Source organism: Trachinotus anak, unplaced genomic scaffold (genome assembly GCF_046630095.1).
Source record: "Trachinotus anak isolate AG129_WGS33_773 ecotype Australia unplaced genomic scaffold, CSIRO_AGI_Tana_v1 ptg000010l, whole genome shotgun sequence".
Lineage (NCBI taxonomy): Eukaryota > Metazoa > Chordata > Actinopteri > Carangiformes > Carangidae > Trachinotus > Trachinotus anak.
Window position 1 is genome coordinate 14,259,465 of NW_027273861.1, and position 23,528 is coordinate 14,282,992.

General features: G+C 39.9%; 1 protein-coding gene across 8 annotated transcripts in view; it reads left to right on the forward strand.

Moving 5' to 3' along the window:
• elavl4 (ELAV like neuron-specific RNA binding protein 4) overlaps positions 1–20,953 on the forward strand; it is an 83,255-nt gene extending 62,302 nt beyond the window's left edge. For 6 of the 8 annotated variants that reach the window (XM_071487764.1, XM_071487765.1, XM_071487768.1 and 3 more), the window contains 3 exons: positions 7,833–8,058; positions 13,138–13,176; positions 16,278–20,953. In XM_071487764.1, the coding sequence (XP_071343865.1) occupies positions 7,833–8,058; positions 13,138–13,176; positions 16,278–16,605 (593 nt within the window). In that variant the 3' untranslated portion in view covers positions 16,606–20,953. The remainder of the gene's footprint in view (positions 1–7,832; positions 8,059–13,137; positions 13,177–16,277) is intronic. The other 2 variants (XM_071487769.1, XM_071487772.1) reach the window with 1 other exon arrangement.
• The last annotated feature ends 2,575 nt before the right edge of the window (positions 20,954–23,528 follow it).

Here is a 23,528-nt window from a genome sequence, read left to right on the forward strand (position 1 = left end):
TGATCCTGTGCTCTGGCAGATGGTTTCGACTAGCCTCAATTTGAAACAGATAACAGATATAATATCAGAGACAGCTTTGGATCGATAGTTGGCTATTCCTAGTTCTTCGTCCCGGACCTGTATGCAAGCAGAGGTCAGTACTTACCTGATCAATGACTGCAAATACAATTGATCCACAGACTTGGCTTCTATAAACGGTGGCTCAGATGTGAAAGTAAATTGCTGCTCAGTGTGTGTAAGGATTGGCTGTGAAAAGGCTGATGCCATGTTCCCTTCATGTGGGATTAGAGGGTAGCAATGGGAAAGATTCCCACGGTAACAAGTTGTTCATGCCATCACACTACTCGAGATGGTGACTGCCAGTGTTATTAATAAAAAGTGTATTGAATAATTATCTGGGATTGAGCTGCAGTTGTATGATTTGCGGAGTTGTTCCTGATCAAAATAGCATTAAATTAAGGTTTAGTTACCTTGAAATTTGGCTGGCATGAGGCGTCCATGTTTGAAAGCTTTTCAGACATTGTAATAGAATTTACTGCCAAGTTGTCGTGTGTATATTGGAGCTTTCAGAAAAAGTCTCAGACTAGCTCCACCAAGACAAAAAGCATAACGTTGTTTAAAGGAGTTCATTGCACAAACATGCGGCATTACAAATATGCTGCCACACGCACAGGTTGAATCGTTTATGAGGGTATTGAAAGTCCAGTCATGTACTGTTTGGCGTGCATAACGTTGCACATTTTTATTGGAACTCAGTGATCAACACAAGAGCTGTGCAGTCACCGTCTCTGTTTGAGGCTATAAAGAATTTAATTATGTTTACATGCAACAATAATGGCACTGCTCATAAAACTGTCTGACGATTACCTGCTTCGTGACTCACCCCAGGAAAATTTAACCAAAGCTATTTTTGCTTTAACAGAAACACCTTTTTTTACCTGCCTTTGTAACCTGGAAAGAAATGCCAGAAAGTACACAGTTGCCATCCCCTGTAATCTGGTATTTTTAGATGAGAAGTGTGAGTGAGAGAGACATGAACAGAGGATTGGAGAGATAATGAGAGATGAGAACGAGAGAGGAGCATTACTTTTTATTGACTCGCTATTTGTGATCAAACTGTGTTAACTGAGTCCAAAGTGTCCCCAGGAAGTTATAACTGCATAGATGCATTGATATTTATGGCATTATTCTGCAGTAGCTTGGTATTGGTTGCACATGATTTAAATATAGACCATTTAATGCATCACTGTGCACACTAACACTGCTCTCTGATCTTTGGCTTATTTTAATTAAGAGCCTGCAGAGAAAGCTTTCATACATTCACATATACATATATATACACATGCTGAAACTGTGGATGATAGGAAAAAGTCATTCAATAATGTTCATTACACATGGCTTTAAAGGCCTTCTCTCCAGTCACATTAGACTTTTTAGTTACTGTTGTTTATGTTGTACAGTCTTATTCTGTGGCAGCACTTTTCCATTCTTGTTGTTCTTACTGGTGCAATCAAATCAAAAATATGTCTGTGATGTAGCAACAGATCAGGCCCTCAAATCTCAGTGCGCAATCAAAGCCAATTTTCAAAAAAACTCCAACAGCCTTGCTGTGCTGCCTAATCTGCATGGAGCTCATGTCTCTTTTTGCCTCTTCTTTCACCTTAGCGCCATGCCTGCTGCGCTGGGTACACAAATACCAAAAACAACATGCATTTCAAGGTCAGGGAAATGCCATTTCACAGTGCTGCTTGTGCTAGTCTTTCCAAAATACTATGAAAAAAGGGGCCTCAGAAGTCTCCTCACAAACACGCATGGTTCTATAGTTTGATTTTTGGTTTCTTCTTGTATTCAGACTATTTGTGGTTGTACTTGGTGTACTTGTGAATTTCAGTAATACTGTCTTTTCGCAAAGGAGCTACCCTTCCTCTGTACAGTTGGTATGTTCTCTCCTCTCTTGACTTGAATAATGGATGCTTCCCTTCAGACTGACACCACACTGACTCCCTGTTCTCCACCTGTCCAGTAGTAGAGAACAGAACGGTCAAGGTAATGCGAGCGGAGAGGTGCACCCTCTAGGTGGGATGACTGCAGCCTTGACTCGAGCTATCGTCTCCTGTCTCTCTGCCTTTACTTATTTTTTTCCCCTCTAATCTTTAGAGTGCATACCATCTCTGTGGTGGCTGACACACGTACACACAGCCACATGCAGATATGCACATCGATACATGCGCGCACACACCAGACAGATGGTTGAAACTCTGCTCTGACAGAGGCTAAAGCACAGGGCACCTCCACTCTTCAAAGTATCTGCATCGCTCCCCTTGCTGCTTTTTCAAACACCATCTGTACCCAGGCACACTAATGTTACTTAAAACAAGGACATTGCATTTTTTTTCTGCCTCTAATTAGAAGACAGCAGGAAGAGTGTTTCTTTCTGCCTCTGCCATATTATAAATCTTTTGGAAAGGCAAGTCTAATCATTTCATACAGTTGGCACAATACAGCTCCAGAAATTAAAGATAAAAGGATGGGAGATGGAACCTGAAAACATTTCAAGATTTTGCTTATGCATGCGTGCATTGGTGCGTGCATCTTTCTCAGAGAACATATGGGCCAGCTTACAAGGATACAGTGCACTAGATGGATCAACTGTGTGTGTGTGTGTGTGTGTGTGTGTGTGTGTGTGTGTGTGTGTGTGTGTGTGTGTGTGTGTGTTTTATTACCCAGCAGCCAGGTTTCTTACCTCTCTCCCCTCCTGGTCTCTCAGAGGAGCAGTCATTTCTCTCTGTCAGTCAGTCAGTGTTTGGGGAAATGATAGTGGGTTTTAGAGAAAGAGCGGCTTTGTTTGGGCAGGAGCAGGCAAGAATAGCACCGTTTCCTTTCATCATCATCCTTTTACTGTCACCTCCTAACACTCTCCCCATCACCTTCTCTCCTTTTGTCCTTTCCTTCCGCACTCCTCATTCCCACTCTTTCCTTTTCTCCTTTTCGCTCCTGCCTTGCCTGTCCCCACCCACTGCACACTACTCGTTTCTCGTCCCCAAACTCTCCCCCCACCAACCACCACCACCCATTCCCCCTCCCCAGATTGAGGTAGCGTGTTATTAGTAAGGCAGCCAGTGCGCCTGTCGGTGTGTGTCAGAGAGAGATAAGCACAGGTAGAGAGAGTTACATAAGCCTCTGTTGATTACTGTGGAGGAGAGGGAGAGCAGAGAAGGAGAGTGAGAAGACGAGAGAGAGAGAGAGTGAGAAAGACAGATTGCTGTACCTTAGTAAGTACATTGTGCTCTAATGTTGCCTGTATGGCTGGCTGGCAGTTGATAAGTAGCCTAGGCTTCTGGGGCTGGTTGAAAGGACAGTCATTAGGTTGGACTCCCTAGACTGGCAGCTTGCTTCATAGATTGCAATTTTGTTTTTTGTTATAACGTTTAACAGGAGAAAAATAAAACCTTCTCAAGGTTTATTACGTTAATATGGCATGACAGAGAGGTGATAAAAAACAGCTGAATACACTTGTGTGTGTCATGTGGATTCGTGGAGCAGATTTTTCACCTAAAACTGGTTTCATAACTTAATCTGCAAGTAGTGTGTTTTTTTTTTATTTAGATAAATACCTGGTTAATATTTATAGACATATTCCTTCATTATAACCAACATGGGCCCTGTTGAGTTGAGTCAATCCCCCACACTCTGTCCTGCTGCCAAAAATACTCCCTAGTTTGTGTATTACTCTGCAGCTGAAAACAGTCTCCATAAATTAATCCTGTATCTTAAAACAAAGTACTGAGAGGCAGACTAACAGTAGTTACATGGGATTTTTTTTTAAATAAATAAACCACAGAATGATGCCAAACTTATCCCTTAACAAAATAATTCCGCAAACAATGTTAAAAGTAGAGATAATATACAATCCTGTTCTGCCCTCCAGTTGTTTTATAGTGTGTCAGTGATTTGATTTGATGTGACAACTTCAGAACACATTAAACCGAAATGGAGTATCTGACACACTGATATGATGCCAGCTGAACATGATATAAAGATAAATTCAGTTTTAGTTGTGATGTGAGGGATTATGAGGATAATGAGAATTATGAGGCTCATCTCCATCCTGCAGGTTGATAATTTTAATAAGCTAAATAATAATAATTATTGTTATTATTAAGTTCTTACAGGGTTGTAAAGAAAACCAACCAAAAATAAAACAACAAAACAATATGGACTTGTGGATAATCAGGTCAAATTGGCAGAACAATATTGATGAGCGCTGTTTAGTATCACAAACGTACACCTTCAAATAAATTCATGTTTCACACTACTATTAGGTATTTCTCCTGTAAAGTCCCATCGATCCCTTCTGGCTCTCTAGCGATAATGAACAGAGTGCAGCATGAGTGTTTCACGGCACAGCCTAGAACTGGCCGAGGGTCGGCCTCACTCAGCTGTACCTGAGCCAAAGAATATCCGTTCTCTTTCGCCACCTGGATTTGTTAGTGCTCTCAGTAATGGCTAACTCCCATTCAAAGTTTGAGTTCTTGAACAAGTGTATTACATTATTGCCCTAGACTACACTTGTTACAATAGCCTGTGGACACAAGTAGACACAGCAGACAAATAGGAGATACTCACACTGGTGCGTGCACACCTACATTTATTGTATCTGCCAGAAATATGGGTGATGGGGTCAACTGCCACCTCACCTGTCTCACCTGCTTGCAGTGTTATTGTACAAAGTCAATGACACAAGCAGCTGGTGTCAAACTGAGACAAAACTGCGCACTACTCTCTCAAACATACTCGCGCCTACACTGCAATTGGTCATGGATGATCGCAAACGGTCATGGACATCTCTACTCCGCTTTTCACACTTCATTCTCAATAGCACCTCTTCAAGTCATTACTTAAGAATGTGTATGTGTGTGTTTGCCTTCATCTGTATGCCAAGCATTCGTCTAGAGGCCCTCCAGCCAGAACCAGCTTAGGAGCAGCTCAAGGCCAAACAAGTGTGAGGATTAAAGGAGAGATACAGTCCTCTCTTCTCCTCTCTTGCCTCGGCCAAGGAAGTGAATGAGCAATGCTCTCCCCTTCCTTAACTACCGCTGAGGTGCCCTTGAGCAAGGCTATTGGAGTTGCTAAGTGCCTTTCAGCAGAAGACTGTTGTGAAATTGGGCAGGTTCCAATTATCAAGTTGAAGCATGGGGAGTTTTAGTGCTTACTAGATTTATGCCCATTACCAATTACAGTTAGTGACTGTAGCTCAAATACAGCCCTCCCCGAGCAGTGACTGCCATTTTACCTCACACACAGCACATTCATGACAACTACAGTAATAAATGAGGAAAGCCGTAGGAACAGCATTGGTTGTTGTTTGCACTGTGTAGATCCCATTAGAATTGTTATTTTTCTGCATCTGACAAGCTAATTAAAATGTACAGGTACAGAGCTGGCATAAGAGGAAGTTGGGGGGGCTGTGAAAGCCTGTCAGGGGAGAGGGAGCCAGAGAGGTAAAAAAAAAAGTGAGACTAAAACAGAATAATTTACACTGAATACGAGTTAATGAGATCATCCAACAGGCATAAGGAAAACGCTGTGGTTCGGGTCTGTGGACGGCAGTATTTGTGCGGTCAGTGAAGATGATGAGTTAAAGTACATTCTTTGTGTCAAAACCCTCTTCATTAGACACATGTTTTTAGTTTTTATCAATTTTCACAAGAACATTTTTTTTTTTTGGAAAAAAAGTTGACAGGGAAGAAAATGTTTCCAGTGTTTGAAAGGTGAGAAAATTGCAGAGAAAGTGCAAATTAGCTACTTAGTCTCTCTAAGTAAGTAAAAAAAAAAAAGAAGATAAACTACAGTGTTTGTGCTGCAAATTGTTGATATGACTTTCAGCCAGATTTGTGTATCATTTTAAAATCCACAGTTTTTTTTACAATGCAGATAAAATCAGATTATATTTTTACTTTATATTTTTTGGAAAAATAAGCTTGACTTAAAATCCTCTTAATAGTATGCCCCAATACTAGAGCTGTAAGGCAATTTAAAACATTTTTCATTAATCATTGGTTTTCAAAAAGCATCTTTTTATGTTGCAGCTTGGCTGGAAAGTAAATAACCTTGTGGTGCCTGTGTCTGGGAGAGAAAAAGAGAACAAAAGGGGAAGTGAGATGGTCAAGGTGCTTCTCCGAACAAGAATTCAAGAGAGTGAGTGCAATGAGATGAGCCAAAAGGAAGTATAAAAAAGAGATGGGGAGAGAGATGGCTTGTACAAAAATGTGGAATAACAATAAGGAGGGCTTTTTATGTGTGAGACAGAGACTGCACACAATGATGCTCAAACACAAAATTCCCCTCTTTCTCACTGCCTCTCTTTTATTCAGTCTCAGTCACACAGACATGCCTGTGTGCACACACAGTGTTATGTAAATAGTCTCTTCGGCAGAGTGCTGCTGTCACTGAGCAAGCATCCTCTGGGCCATCTAGGCAGCCTCATTAAAAACAAGGCACAGCATCCATTAATAGATAACAGTGCACGCGTGTACACACACACACACACACACATATATACAGTTAGTAACACACACAGAGCATTCACAGACACCAATAAAGGACCTCCCAGGAAGCACATCTCTAAATGTTCCTCTCAGGTGGCAGTCAAAAAATATCTCCAAGGAAACGGCTCAAATGTCACTGAGAACAATGCATGAGGAGTGTGTGTGGCTGACTGTGACTGGAGCTAGCATGAAGGAAGAATGGACTGTGTGTCTTTAAACGGACTCGTGGCCAATACATTTGCTCAATCTACAGCTGCTGTGTGTGTGTGTGTGTGTGTGTGTGTGTGTGTGTGTGTGTGTGTGTGTGTGCACGTGTGTTTCTGTTACTGTTATTTATCTCCATCTTCTTTATCTCTCCGAATTTACGTTAAATCCCTATGTTTAATGCAGCACATTAGGTTTAGAGGGTGGGGTGGATGAGGTCAAAGAAGTCACCTTGGTAAAATAAAATGAAATAAAATTATGGGGCGCCCTGGTGGCTATCATGGTAGAGCATGTACTTTTTGTACTTTCCCTGACTTTCCTGTCTCTCTCTCACTGTAGCTACCTGTATAAAGGCAAAAAATAAGTAAATCAAATAAGATTATATCAGGCAAAAAATTAAAAATAAATAATGATAAAATATGAAATATTAAAATAAGAGCAGTTTGAATGCTCCTTGTAGCAGCTATCTCTGCATTAGTTAAATTTATCCATGAACTCTCAGTGAGATCAAGGTCTCTTTTACGAGAGAGACCTGAGAACAAGTGATACACACACACACACACACACACACGCACACACACACACAGCATCATAACAAGGTGATTCAGTTACACAAGGATATCACAAAGCCTCGTGATTAAATTGGTTTGCTTTGACTTGTTTTGCAGGAAAAGGTATGAGAGAAAAACATCTTAGATTGTTGGAGAATGATGTTCAATTTTAGCAATCACCCACGATTGATTATTTTATCAAGTTGCCTCATTGCTTCAGCTTTTTTGTGTTTAATCTTTGTGTCTTTTTTACATTGTGAAACACAGTCACCTTAAATTCCTTTTTGTCAAAATATAATCATTTCTAATTTGTTAGTTCATTTTTTAAATGAGTTCCTTTATAGCCAAAAACAGTGTCTGGTTTCAGATCCATGTGTAAAAGTATAAAAACTATTTGGGAAAATTGTGTTTAACATTGGTTGACTGGGAAAACATACAGTACATAAGGTATTTATAGATTGGATATGTTCCATTTAAACCCTGTAAAGTAAAAGGGGCCCTGTTTGTTTGTGACCTGCTGGCCCCGCAGGTGGCTCCCGAGGTGTGGGCTTCATTCGCTTTGATAAGAGGATAGAGGCTGAGGAGGCCATCAAGGGCCTGAATGGACAGAAGCCATCGGGTGCTGCCGAGCCCATCACAGTCAAATTCGCCAACAACCCCAGCCAGAAGACCAGCCAAGCCCTTCTGTCACAACTCTACCAGTCCCCCAATCGCCGATACCCAGGGCCCCTCCACCACCAGGCTCAGAGGTTCAGGTGAGTACTGTGGTGGGACATGGAGATGACCATGGAGGAGGCGGCGGAACAGGGGAAAGACAGGATGGGGTAGGAAAGTGTAGTACTGTAGTCAGAGCATGAAAATTTATATCAGGATATATTATTTTGAAGGTGTTGATACAACAGAGTTTCCCAACCTTGGCAGCTGGCCCACTCTTAAGGTCTTTTGATATGAATTCGGTGACCCCACCAAAATTCCTGAGTAATGTGAAGTGATTGGCTGCTCTGTGGAGTAATATTGAAAGCAGTCCTGCTTGACCGTAAGTTGTAACTGAGCAGTCAAAAGAAGATTATTAAAAGAAAACTTTTAAGTAGGAATTCAGAATGGGAAATATACTTCTCATAACCAGCAGCTCCTCCTATTTCCCAACTCTCTTCAAAAGAGATTATGAACAGACAAAATGAACCAAAGTGCCTTAGACACAAGAAGATTAAGAATGGGGTCACAAGGTCAATCTGCTCAAAAGGCTGGGAATCTCGAGGTTAATGTGTCCAAGCTAAGAGTAATGGAAAGTAAGTATATGTATTTACCAGCAAACTTAACAAACAGAAGTAGTTTATGCAAAATAACTTAAATTCAAGAAAACAAGTATGTCATCTAATGTGTGTCTCGTATCATTGAATGACAAACACAATTGCTATTTCATATGTGGATATGAGAGATTAAATGTCGAGGTGGTAAAACCTACGGATACGAGTCATCAGTCTTAGTTAATAGCAATTATTCTTGGTTGACAATACTTGACAATAAATGCATTTAATCAAGGAAACATGTCTATTCTAAACAATCTGACTTGGAAAACATTTGCACCAAATGCAATTTACAGTGTTGGAACAGGGGATGTAACGCCTACACATAGAGAGCATGACTCACACCAATGTATCAGCAATGATGCAACTTTTCTCCTGTGAACATTCATATTCGATAAATACGTCCTCTTTTAGAACAACAGGTGTGAGCTCTGCGCCTGGTGCAGGTGTCAGTAAATCAGGCCCTGTGAGCACTCTGTGTGGGTCCACCCAGATCAGAGAGGAACTGTTCATAAGAGACTGTGGGGTTCTGTCGTTCACAACTACGTATTTCCCCCCATTTCATCATGCTGCCATCATGCCAACACGTCCCAGAATATTCCCTGTGAGGCCTGGGCAAAAAACATGTGTTTGGATTGTAAATATTGTAAATGTTTATCAAACGAAAAAGATTCATTTAATATGCTTTCTTTGTCATTCTGCCTTTCAAGGCCTAATCCTGCATGATATGGTCATATTGATACAATGAGCCATAATGTTGTAGTACAATGTTGTAGTTTAACTGACTTTAAATATATTCGCCAGATGCAAGACATGATTTATGGCATTAAATACTGCATAAGTCCCTGTATTAAAACCTTAAGTTATTTAAGAGAGACTTATGCCTTAAATCCAGTGAACAAAGGGCAAATCAAAACAGATGACGCCAAAAATTAATATAAGGATTTGCATTTTAACCTGGTTTCAACTTAATTAAATTGAGTACATATGAGAGGAGAATGTTTTTTGCCCAGGTCGGTAAGCTCTACACTAAGCCATCACTTAACTTTATATATACAGTATTCAGCTGACATACTGTATATATGGCATCCTACCTGTTCATTTCCTGTCGCTCACTAATGCACAAACAGTTCTTTTTTCCAGTTTAAATGTTTCACAACACTAGAGATGGTTAGGGCTTATTCCTTGGAGTCTTGTTACCTTTCACCTCAACTACAAAACCAAGACAGAAACAGGTGAGGTGATATGATATTATGCTCTATCATCCAATTCAACGAGGATGTTTCAAAATTGGACACAGAATGCATACTTATACAATTTCCTCTCTCTTTCAATAACAGTAAGCCGGTCGCGCTGTTTACTCTCCATCAAAGTCAGAGCTTGGAAGGTATTTTTCTTCTGTAGCGGCTTCCCTGGTGTGACACCTGAGCGATGTAGCGTGGCTGTGTGTCTGTGATACGCCAAGCCAATTTACAGGCTCTGCAGGAGAGCTGTCGCTTCTCATCACAACTCACAACCACAGGACACTTCCTCACTGTGTCCCTGTGCTCCTGCTCTCTGCTCCCAAGCCCTCCACTAAAACCTCAACACTTCAGAAGTTATAAATGTGCTCGATGTGCACAGTCTCCCTTTTTTAACTCAATCTTTTAAGGACAACAGTGCAAAAGGGCATTTTCTATTTTCTTATATGTAACAAGGGACTCTGGCAAGGCAAAATTAAAGTAATTAAAGTTAAAGCTAAAATATATATCTCTCGTGAATATGTTTCAAGCTAATGATGCATAAATCTACTTTAAATGCCAGTTAGCATTGATAATAAAATCTACCCATTAGATATTAGATTAATACTTCCCTCACATTCTTAACAAGTTGCTGCACATATGTAAAACCAAAGTTAAAAAAAGAGACTTGGCAGTATACAGTACAATCCAACTACACTTGTAATTACATCCATCCTGTGTGACTAAATTATGTGGGCCTGCTGTAATACAAGTTAATGTATAATGAGCTTGTATGGTCCCTCTCCAAGACAGCAAACATAATCGACTGAAGCACAATACACCTAGCACGAGATCCCTGCTCGTTTCCGATCCTCTGTCGTTAACTAATGGTACTAATTAGCAAATTAGCCTTATTATTTCCAGGGCAGGAGCCAATTTTAATTGAACAGATTTTTGTTTCAAAAAAGAAAAGACAAAAACGCCCATTCCTCCATTAACATGCATTGAGAGAAAGCACAAAAGCCCTATTGTTTATATCGAGCTTGGAGAGGCAGTGTGAAAAGCTGGCAGAGTGTTTGCGTGGTGAGCATGCATCAGTGTGCATTCGTACATGTGTGTGAGCGAGAGAGAGGGACTGAGAGGGAGAGAGACTGTGTTAGCAGCAGGTTGTTTTGTTGAGGCCCAACGGCCCGGCGGCCAGCAGATGTCTTAGTGCTCCCAGGTCTGGAGCGTCTCTCCTCTGAGCATCCTCTCCAATTGACTCATTTACCCACAAAGCAGTCTGCTTGTTCCCTTCCCACGTAATGGGCTAATTACGGCTTTAATGATTCTGTATATCCTTTCCTCCACATTTTTCTTTGTTTTAGGGCTTTTTGGTATTGTTAACGGGGAAAAGTTCCACAATGCAGATGTACTTTGACCCTAGTAGACCTACAATGTACTCGAAATTTGACTTAAATGTAGAGGAAGTCAAACAGATGTGTGGGGATTTCAGTGTTGTACTAACTACAATGTGACTTCATTTACACATCTTAAACATTTAAATACATCTTAAATATTTAGAATTAAAAAAGATCAAGTGATCTAAAGTAACTTGTGAGCAAGTGTTAAAATACTTTTTTTCTAAATCACAGGTTATTGCAGCGCTCTTTAGTCAGGATGCTCAATACCCAGAGTTCTGCAGGATTCATAATTTATAAGGTGCTTAACTAAAATTACTTGGCATCCCGGTGTTAAATTGTCCCTGATTAGACGACTACTGATCTGTTATCTCTAATGTGTAATGTAAATTAAATTTAAAGTGATTAATATAAATAATATTAAAGTTATTGTTATGAAAGTAATTTATTATAAGTCTACAAAACCCTAATTGCTGCCTTAATTGCAATTAAATAAAAATGAAGTTGTGTTTATATATCAAGTAAGAAAATAATGTTACATTTAAACGGTGCTAATAGTACAACAGAGATCTGGATTATAATGTGGTAAAAACAATTACATTTTCAATAAGATGTTAATTCTCACTTGAAAGTTTTGGCAAATACAGTGAAGCAGTCTAGTTGCAAGAAAGCAAAGGCTTGTTGACTGAAAGAGACAAGGAGAAACAACCCTGATAGTCGGGTCAAAGTCAGAGAGTTTGTAGTGTTTTCAAGAGGAACAAGGCGTCACCAGCCAGCTGTTGCTCAATAAGCCGTGGCCCCTGTCCATTAGGCCAGAGGAGTTAATAAGACATGAGACAGGCCAGACCCAAGTGAGGAATGAAGGTCATTGAGTCACCAAGCAGACTGCATCCATCCAAGAGGGCCAACGTTTCATACAGCCCACAGCGTTCTGTAGCCTGGCTCACAAACACACACATGCACACACACTGTAGTTAACCCTGACTGACTGCAGTGTCTGTAGCTCACAGGCTGAAATTATTGTGAAACCAGAGCATTTCCCAAAAACTAACCCTTTGAGGACACCCTGTAACTCAGCCATTCCACCTGACCTGTCAGCACTTAACAGATTGACCCCAACCACAAAGACAGACATTCACAATTTCATGGCTAGTTTAATGTTCAGTTGTGATTTTTGTTGGTCTACCTCATAGAAAACATACTAATCATCACCGCCTCTCTCGCTCACCATCATTCAAATACCAAACCATTACACTGACAGAACTCTGGATCATTTCTTGTCATCTCAGGTGTTCTCTCAATTGAGTTAACACAAATTAAAGATCGTAGTTTATGGAAAGAAATGTTCATTAACCTCCATCTTTTAATTAACCATCAATGCGGTGGCAATTATGAATACCCACATGCAATTTCCTGTAACACAAACTATGGCAATGATTTGCCATTGCGTAGCACTATGGCTAGCCTAGCATCCTAGTATAGCTAAGTGCAACGCCATGCTCCAGTCCTGCTACCATTAGTGCTCTGCATGTGACTGTAATACTGAACTATGACCAGTCCACTGCTGTAGTCTTATGTAACAATTAAACCATTGCACCTACAGTAATGATGATGTGCTCACAGCACTCTGCTCTAGCATTAGCTAGTGCAGGGCTACACTGAAACCTGTGAAATAGCGCAGTGGCCGACTGAGCAAGTGCCGACCATACTGATGGTACTGTAGATTCATTAACTGATGATAGCATTTTCTGGTGGGGCTCCTCAGTGTAATGGGCCAACTGTAGATGGGTTTGTTTGTTCTTGAGTGAGGAGGACCATGCAGTTCCTACAGGGACTTAACATTAGTTCCATTGAGTGAGTCGACCATCTGCCCACCATTAACCCCAGAACCCTCCTTCTCTTTACAGGCTGGACAATTTGCTTAATATGGCCTATGGCGTAAAGAGGTAATTAAAAACTTCACCCAATGCCAGATGTCCATGTTGACTCAATGATTTTTCAATATCCTTTTTTCTGTTCTTTTTTTAGTTTATGTTTCCTTGTATTTTTGCAGTCACTTTGCGTTTGACAATTGGTTCAAGGTCAACTGCATTTTTGGTTCTTTAATTTGTTTGGTTTTTTTCCTCGTCAACTTGAGTTGGTTTTAAAACCCTACCAACCACTTAGGGTGTTAAAAAAAGAAAAGAAAGAAAACAATCAGTCTTTGTTTTCAGTGGTGATGAATTTGCTTTGTTTTGATTATGACAAGTGCTGGTGTTGTTTGGATTGTTTTGGGTTGTTATTGTGTATTGAATGGATTTTGTTCTCTGGTGTTAAACTCCTAATTTCTAGGTGTGTTGTTTTCTACCGGATTCAGGTTCTCCTACCTTGTCACTCTACAGCTATATTCTCACTTTGGAAGCAAAATTTTAATCTGTCACACTGATTATGGAGATTTCCTTACTTCATCATTTGAGTAAGACCTTTGTACATCCACTATCACCTATGTGCACACTCCTCTGTGTGATATATCTGTACAGTGGAATGTATATTGCCTTAATTTCTTGGCAGCACTAGCTGAGGTAAGGCGGTGTTTAGCTAGGACATGGGATGAGGCTGGATGAACCTGGATCCCTGCTGGAAACAGGAAATGCTGTTTCACTGCAGACAGCTCCAGCTTTGGCACTGCTCTGCTCGAATTCCTTCCTTTCGCCTCCATTTCATTTTGCTTTCTCGCTACCATAGGTGTTACATAACCCAGAGCAGCAGCCACCGTGGTGATAGATGTTTCATGTGCTGACAGTGGCATCCTGCATGTTGCGAGCACAGGGGACACCATCTGAAGTCAGCTTAACTACTCAAACACAAACAAAGTTTTGGCACGAGAGAAATGTTCTCTTAGCAAGCTCTCTAAAAACCAGTACTTCTGTCAAATGCAGGAATTCAGAATCTAGTTACAGAATAACACACTGATATGATACAATGTGGCATTCACAGGTTTAACCCTAGTGCCCCCGTGCCCAATAAGTACTTTGCCCCTCACCTGAGTCTTTACATGATTTTCTAAAGATGAAAACAATGTCTGATTCAGCTATCCTGATTGCACAGCATGTCATCAAGTTAGAGGTGCTTTTCAGCGATCTGAGGTTATTATATGAAAAGAAAGAGCAGAAGGGTGTTAAGAGCTGGAAATGGTTGGCTTTAGAAAGGACAGAATAGATATCTGGTCAGCTACACTGTTGCTATGCAACCCTTGGTCTCGTCTGTAACATTGGTTAGTGTTTGGTCCCGCTCTGATGGGTACGCTCGCATGCACATTTACACACACACACACACACACACTCAAACTCACACACAGACACACACACACACACACACATATGTACATACTTACACACTAATCTGCTCATCCTCGCAGTGGCGGTTTGAGCTAGCCTCCAAACCGTCACCCTCACACTCTCACAAACCTCCTCACACACTCCAGCTTCCGCATACAAATCACCACAACTCTTTTTTTCAAGCCCAGCAGGAGAGGCCTGAAGAGCCTGGCAAGTCAGACAAGGCCTCCATATGTTTGATGCTGGAGAAAATATTAAAATAGTCTCAACAAGACACTGAGGTCACATAGAGATATGAGAGACAAAGGATTTTAGCCTATTATAATATAGTTTGCTGCTGCACCATCCCTATGTTGACTACAAAAATGTTTTTGTATGTCAGTCATGTAGATTTATAATATATTTCATCAGCTATAACCTTTTTCTCATATACTACTACAATATTTAACACATGTAATCAAAAAAATGAAATTGGTGCAGAGAGCTCTTTGCAGTAAATGAGCTGACCACCCTAGGAGTTTGTATTAGTGTCCACACCAACCACAAAAGCCAGAAGCACTGCATGACCAAAGTCATGCAGGAAGGTCGTAGTGATTGCTGGCCATATATAGTTGCCGGAGAGAGAGAGGGTAGGGGCCCCGAGCAGCAAGCCATGCTATCGATCAGTGCCACGAGCTCTGGAATAGACCAGAACAGAACACCCTGCCGACTGCGGGAGGAGTGGGAGGAATACACTTTGTACCTTAATGCCACTGGGCTGTAAAGTGCTTCCATTTTCCATCTAGTTTGTTCCCTCTTTCCTCCCTCCTTTTTCTTAAGGAAGCAGCCTTCTCTGAGACAGCTGCAGCAAAGCGGAAATCTCAATTAAAGCACACCCAATAATGCCTATCGTCGTTTCTTGGAGGGAGGTGGCATAAGAAATGAACCTTTTTATCTCATTTACCTTTTATTTAAAAGTAGGGGTATTTTTTTCTCCTTTCCCTTTCCTTTGAGCGGAAAGGCAATTAAGTGAAGTCAACTGAGGATTCAAATCTCTTGCATCACAAGAAAAAGGAGAAGATTATGAGGCGTATGAGAACAGATTTAGCAGGCTGGTGCATGATCTTTGATGAATTTCCAGCAACGGTTTAATTCAACAACTTCCTGCAATTTAGCTCCTGAAGGAGCCACTCAAGGACACAAAGACAGAACCTTCATCCGCATCTCCTTCAGCAGAAATATAGCCCCGCATGCAGCACTGTCGTCACTCCTGACAGGAGGCCTTTCAGAACTGTGGAGCTCAGGGAGGCTTTAGTGGTACAGTGCAGACTCACATACAAACTCATGCATTTAGACATACACAATCAGTACATGCACATACAATAAGCATCCGTGTATATGTTTCCTAATTTATCTGAATTGTCTCGGAGATCAGCGTCTTTGTGATTGGTAAACTGCAAATATTAAGCAGATTAAGCCCTCAAGCTTGTTATTTTAAATGGTTGTAGATAGTAGTGTATTACACAGATGCTTTTAGATTTTTAGGGAGGATTCAGTTTTTTAAAAATAGTTGTGAGGTAAAAGCAAAATGGAGATTGGTTTTTCACCAGTTTATGGCCACTTCATGTACTGCAGATAGAGACATTGACTTTCACTCTATGCCTCAACCTGTTCAATTAAAACTTGCTTTCTTCTCTCCCCCTTTCTTTCTGCTCTTCCTCCATGTTTCCCCACTCTGCCTCTTCTCTCAGGTTTTCGCCGATCACCATTGACAGCATGACCAGCCTGGTTGGCATGAACATCCCTGGGCACACGGGCACCGGTTGGTGCATCTTCGTGTACAACCTGTCCCCAGATTCTGATGAGAGTGTGCTCTGGCAGCTGTTCGGGCCGTTTGGTGCCGTCAACAATGTCAAGGTGATCCGTGACTTCAACACCAACAAGTGCAAAGGCTTCGGCTTCGTCACCATGACGAATTATGACGAGGCGGCCATGGCCATCGCCAGTCTCAACGGCTACAGGTTGGGCGACCGTGTCTTGCAAGTCTCCTTCAAGACTAACAAGACACACAAGTCCTGAACTTTAAAAGGTAGAAGCAGTTGCCCCGCGACTTTGTCTGCTCCAAAATTGCCCCCAACCTCCCCCCTCACCTCCACCCGTCCCTTAGCCCCTTCAGTCACTACCACTACCACCCTACTACAGCCATCCAACACAGCAAACTCAAACTCCAACCGGAACACAAAGCAACCAACAAACCATCAAACAAATTGAACTAGAAATGGCTTATATTATAACTTTGGACCTATAAGCCAATGTTGCCTAAGTATTACAAAAATGAAATGATGAAAATGTTCATGAGTTTTTGGAAGGTCCTGTGATAATGCAGGCTTCTCTTTGTTGTATATTCTTTCTGTTTGTTGTGGTTGTTTAAATGATTTTTCTCTTCTGTGTAAACAGTAGCAAATCCCTGTATCCCCTTATTTCAGAGAAGAGAATGTCCTTTTTAGATTGAAACCTTTTCTCTGTCTTGATTCAGGATTTGTTTTCCTTTTGTAAATCCGGATCCACTGTCGTTAGTATTATATACCTCCCTGTCGGTGAAAGGGAGGGGGCTCTTTTTTAAATTGGTGAACCATTCATTCATTTTTAGTGTGTATTAAAAACTTCCCCTAATCAATTATAAATGGGATTTCACAATCCCAGTAACTCTTATGTAGAAAAAAAATGAATTTCTAACATTGTTTTTGTTTTGTATCGCAAACAAAACATAATGTCTTTCCTCACAGGGGTTCAGGGAGATGGGGCGAGGGAGGGGATGGGTTAGCTTTCCTGATGACACGTTCAGTAATTTAAGAAAAAAAAAAAATAACACTGTTGCCAAAGAGAAGATCTCTTTGCTTGAAAAAAAATGCGTTTAGAAAAAGATAAAAATAAAGAGAAAGAAGATCTATTTTTATAAATGATAATTAAAATAATAATTATTGAAGAATTTTTACAAGAATCTGGATTTGAAAAAAGAGAAAAATATTTTGACTGGCTAACTAGGGGGGGCCGGGGCGGGAGGGAGGGGGCACCACCTTGTCTTGTCGTTCTGCCGTGGTACTTTATAGGATCAAAGGTTGTTTGTTTTTTGGGGAATCCAAGTTGGCAGTGATTTTGTAGATGGAAGGTTTTGTGAAAAGGGATGCAAACTGAGGTAGGTGATTTTGGTAATTTTTCACATATGTACTAGTGCGTAATTATTCAACAGCGATACCCAAAAGGGAAGGGAGAGGGGTCTTTCCAAGGCCTAACCATCCTTATAGTCCAGAGCCCAAAGCAAGAAGACCCTTTGTCCACTTGTTTTCCTGTTTTTGTCATCAGTCAATATGGGATATCAGTAAATAGATATATACACATCTATCCATTTAGAGAGCATACTATACATTATCTATATCATTTTCTTCGCTCTGCGTTGGTGAACTTACATTTGAAAAGAACTTCCTTTTAGCGATCAAACGTAGGTGCTATACTACATTATTCACATATCTTAAATATCCAAGTTTGTTGTTCTATGTGTTGTTTAAAGAAAAAAAAATACTTCGATGTTGGCATTGAATTGAGCTGCTGTTCTTTGTTTAATATTTGTTTATTGTTGGCCCACAAAAATCTGGTGAGACTATTTCTTTGCTGAATAACCAGATAAACGACTTTGGGCCTTGTAAGAATCACTGAACAAATTTTTATTTTGTTTTTTTTTTTTTTTGGCTTGCTGACTTTTAGGTTACTTGCTGAGCGTGAAACGTTTGTCAAAACTTAATGATGATTAGCTAGTTCTGTTAGTCTAGATATTTGTTTCCTTAAAAAGGATCTATGACAACTGTGTCTTTATTTGCTGTGTACAAATAGATGATATATATATATATATATAGTCTACATTTGTTTTACAATATCTACTGTACTATCTGAGTTGTCACTGTTCTTTTGTTTGAGCTTGTCTTTTTCATATGACAACTTATTATGAAGTGGTGGTTCAGTTACTTAGAAAAACTTGTGAGGAAACTGTTCAATTGTTGTCATGTTGCTTGTGGAGAAAAAAAAAAAAAGATTTGGATTAACTTTCAGTTAACTACCGCGGCAAAAGAAACCGAACAAAAGCTTAGAATATAACTGTATTTGTTTAGCAGTTTGTTTACTTACCTATTTTTTAAACTATTTATTTTTATATTTATTTTATTTATTATATATTTATTTATTAATTAATTTATCTGTGTATTTATGTATTTATTTGTTTCATTGTCTGTGTATTTGCGTGATTCTGGTACAGGGAGGGGGGCGTTTCTGAGCAAAAGGGAACAAAGCGACTAGTGGAGAGACTCTTCCAGTAGTCCACTGCACTGAGAGAACTTTTAGTACGTTTGTGCTTTGTACCAATATATCAAAATTACAATATAAAAAAATCTAAAAGTCAAGAAAACTGAAAAAAATGTCTGGAGGGTTGGGGGACGCTCTTCCCTTATTACTAGAAACAGTTACTCGCTATGCATAACCTAGTTAATAGTTAAATTTGCTATTGCTTTTTTCTTGTCTTGTTAAAATGAAATCTTTAGATCTTTTTCAATAAAGTTTAGTCTTAATAGAATGTTATAAACAGTCGTTCTGGTTCAATATAACCTGTGATAAGTTTGTGTAGTTCTAAAAAGCCACTCCGTCCACACCCTCCCTCCACTTACTACCGCTTTGTGATGAAACCTTATGCAAAAATGTGGGTCTGAAAGCATAGTTTTCAGTTTTCAGTAAACATTTTATATAACATTCAGCTCTTGGAGGCTTGGGCAGAAACATTTTAAAAGGAGCAAATGCCCATTGTTGTTTGAGGGTCATTCATTGCACTGGACTAAATCGGTCAAAAACACTTAAGAGTCAAAACTTATTTTTAAAAATATTCATCATGTTTTCAAATGACATACCAACAAATCTTTAAAAATGAGAAATTGTTACCATTGCACACCAACTGTTATTTACAGCAGTTGTTGCTAGACTACTCTGGAGGTATGAAAAGGGATTGTACCGATTCTATATTTTATATACTCTAATATGATATATATTATATATTTTGAAAGGTGAAAGGTAAGGGAATGGTTCCAGAAGTATAAATATAAGGAATTGGATTTTTTTGTTTGTTGTTAAGACTTGAAAACATGAAGGAGGTGTGTGGAGAGCATTTTAAACACTCAGACGCATGCTCGCATAGTACATCCTTCTCTCTCACACCTCAGTCATCTGACAGGCCGGGTCATCTGATATCATCACCATTATCCAATCATCATCTGCTCCATCCAATCACATAAGTGTTCTAGTGTCATAACGGCAACAAACCAACCCACCAACCCACCAGACCCCGTCATGCTCCCCACTGCCGTCGGGAGCTTGAATTATGCAACGACCCCAGTAGAATGTTGTTCTGATGTGTGAACTAATTTCCTACACTGTATGACTTTTGAACTCTTACGATGCGTGCCTGTGTTCCGCCTAGACCCTGTGTGCACATGGGTGCGTGTGTGTGTGTGGGTGTGTGTGTGTGTGTGCGTGCGCGCATGTGTGCATGTTTGTATGCATGTTCCTTTATGTAACTGTGTGCGTGTTGTGTGTTTGTCCTCATATGTTTGTTAGTGTGGAGTACATCCAGGTGTGTGTATGTACAGTATATACATATGTTAAGTGTTTATTATTATGTGTGTGTGATTGTGCATTTGGGTCTGTTCAGTGCACATATATACAAACGTATGTGTGTGTCTCCCTGAGTGCATGTGCGCGCGGGTGTGACAGAGATAGCAAGCAAGTGCGGCTGTTTAAAATGTGTGTGTGTGTGTTTGATTGTGTGTGCATGTCAGGGTGTTTGAAACATGGGGCTGTGTCACCTCGCTCTATGCCCAACCCCTATGGCTCACACCATCCCCTGTAGCGCCTTATAGTGGCAGCCTGCCAGTAGGAACAACGCAGCCAGTAGTGGAGGAGGGAAGGTGAACAGAGGAACTAGGCTCTTCTTGTCAGTTTTCATTTTCCTCCTGAGACGTGTTTGTTTACTATCTGAAAAATCTATAAACGAAATCTTTAAAGACAAAAAAGACGAAAAAATGTTCACAGGGCCCCATGACCGCGGCTCTCTCTACTCTCTCCTGCTTATGTTATTACTTAACAATTATCAATGATGATTATTATGATTATTATTGCTATTATTCTTAGTATTCTTATTCTTATTATTAATCCAATTACTGCGATGAATGACTTCATGTTATCCTTGCTAGTTTAGGTCATTTCTGAAACTGGAAACAAAATAAAAATCTTGCTGTAAATGTTTGTTTTTTCTTTTTCATAAAACTGTTGTGTTTGAATTATTTGTACTTTTGAATGTTGGGACAATAAAATGAGGTGTTAAGAGCTTGGATGTTTCTTGTCATGCTGGATGAAGTATTCAAACATTTCACTCTTTACACACTGCAGACTATAAGTAACATCTTCCTGATGGGGCTTAAAAGTCCCTCTCTAAGTAGTTTGCTTCTCTTTATCCAAGTTTCTTTTGTTATTGGTTAGATTTAATAAGGTAAATCAATCGTGCATAATAGACAGTTCGTCTCATCAGTGTGAAAAGTGCTCCTGATATATTGTGTAGTCAGTGAACATTACAGGAGTGTAAACTGGTAATTAAGTAAGTCATTTATCAAGGAAACAATGAAATATTTGACAGTTCCAGCCTCTCAAACATGAAGATTTGCTGCTTTTAACAGTTTTTTTTAAATCACTGAAAATGTTGATCACTTTGAGTCTTGAAAAAAAAAAAAGTCATCTGAGGCTCAGAGAGGTTGTGAAGAGCATTTTTCATTATCTTATTATATTTTATTAAGTGATAATGTGATTATAATGATAAATCAGTTAGTTTAAAAAAAGACACTACACCACTACTATTAGTTGCAGCCCTTGTATATTATTCATATAAATGTCTTTCAATAGGCAAAGGTCTCACACTGGTAATACAACACAACAGAACTGCAACAGTAAATCAGAGATTTAATCTGCATTCACTGTGACCTTTCAACTACTGGGGGACATTCACAACTGTGAGGCAGTAACACTGCAGACGTGAAGCACAGTGCTGATCTCCGTCAGCCCTCAAAGGTGTAGCGATATGACAGGAGGGAGGAATCAGGTGTAGCTACATCAGTGAGATAACACTGCCCCCTGTATCTTCACCAGAGTATCCAGGACCTTTGTGGCACAATACTGCTTCTCACTGAGTAGGAATGTATGTGTGGTTAATGTGTTCTTTTCATCTCCTTCTGATCTGTCTGCATTACAATAAACAAATCATCAAACGTCAGCCCAGAAAAAAAAAGGTATAAGGTCTTAGGGGAGAAAGAAATGCCACTGCTGCAAACCACATGTGCTCATCAATAACGATGCCTTCACTGTACTCTGTAATGTGCAGTGATGTGAGCCCTTTATAACTGCAGTCCCACCGGAGAGTATTTCAGTCACTCTTGTCTTTCCTCTCCTGTTGTTGGCAGTTAATGACTCTTCAGTCTCATCAAGGCCAAAGTAGAAGGATGTGGGGGCACAAGTCAGGAGGGTGTTATCAAACGAGTCACTGTTTTCCTCTGCTGTTGCTCAGCTGTGGAGAAAACTAAACATGTATGACTTAAAGATAAAAAAAAAATATCTGATGCAAACATGATGTTTAAATTCCAAAGGAAGTGAAAGTGCTTTCCTTACCGAGAGTTGTTGGGTATAATATTGCTTAGTTCTCACCATATTCTGTCACCAAGTGGAACCATATGATACTCCCTCTCAGTTTCTATATAAACCACTTTTCATCTGCCTGGGTGAGAGCTGATCACACTCACTCCATGGTGTGAATGTCAGCATCCTGCCGTGGTGTGATGTAGAAGGCAGTTCTGCCAAAGCATGAGCCTCACAGTCGGAAGTACATTTTTTCATAAGGAGCTACTTGTCTTTGATAAATGTTCCATAGTCCAAAAAGTGCAGTGGATGAGCTGTTGTTGCCCTCTAGCCCTTCTTGGTGCACACTCTGACATTAATGGGATACCCCACCTTAACCCTATGTCCAATTTAGAGATTTCATTCTGTAAAATCAGAGGACACTCAGCTTCAATGCACTTATTCTCTGTTTTGGGCCAATTATAATGGGCCACATACATGTAAATCTATAGTAGCTCCTATAGCTCTGTTCTCAATGCTTTTGCTTTCATTTTCTAAAGCTGACTCAGTTAAAACAAACCATAGGATTTCTGTGTAGTGCCTGTTTTCATAAAGAATCTCTGATCTCTGGCCAGGTCAACTCCACAAACTTTCTGTTTCTACCTGAACCCATACATCTCCCAAAAGAGGTACTAGAAATAGTCTTATTTATTTCCTGTGAATTTAAAGTTAATCAAGTGTAAAATGAAGAAAATCTCTCCTGCTAGGTTTTATAAAAGAGGAAATGAATATAATACACAAAGCTGACTTAGTTGATCTCTGTTTCTGAAAACACACTATATGTTTGGACAGGAAATTGTCTAGCAGAGGTGATAAGCTCCACGGATACTGACACAAATTCCCTTATGATCAATTTTGTAAAAAAAAAAAAAAATAGGCCTAAACAACAGCCAAACATACTGAACATTTGCTGTGTGAAATGGTGCCTGCAGTTTCTTTCCCTGACTTTCTTTCATCCTATAAATATACAATTTTTTTAAATGATGTCAGAGAAGGTGGATAATAAGACACAATAGGCCCATCTCCTTTCTAAAATGCTGTTGAATTGTTAAAAAAATAAAAAACCTGTATTGTTGTTTTTGGTCAAGTTATGAAAACTATAATGACTTTTTGTTTGTTTGCTGAGACAGTGGAGTATAAGTTTGATTACAAGCTGACATTTCATGAGGAGTTCTACATTCAGGGTTTTTTATTTAACATTTGTAGCTACTGTCAAACATAACTCCATTCTTACAGCCCACACTTGC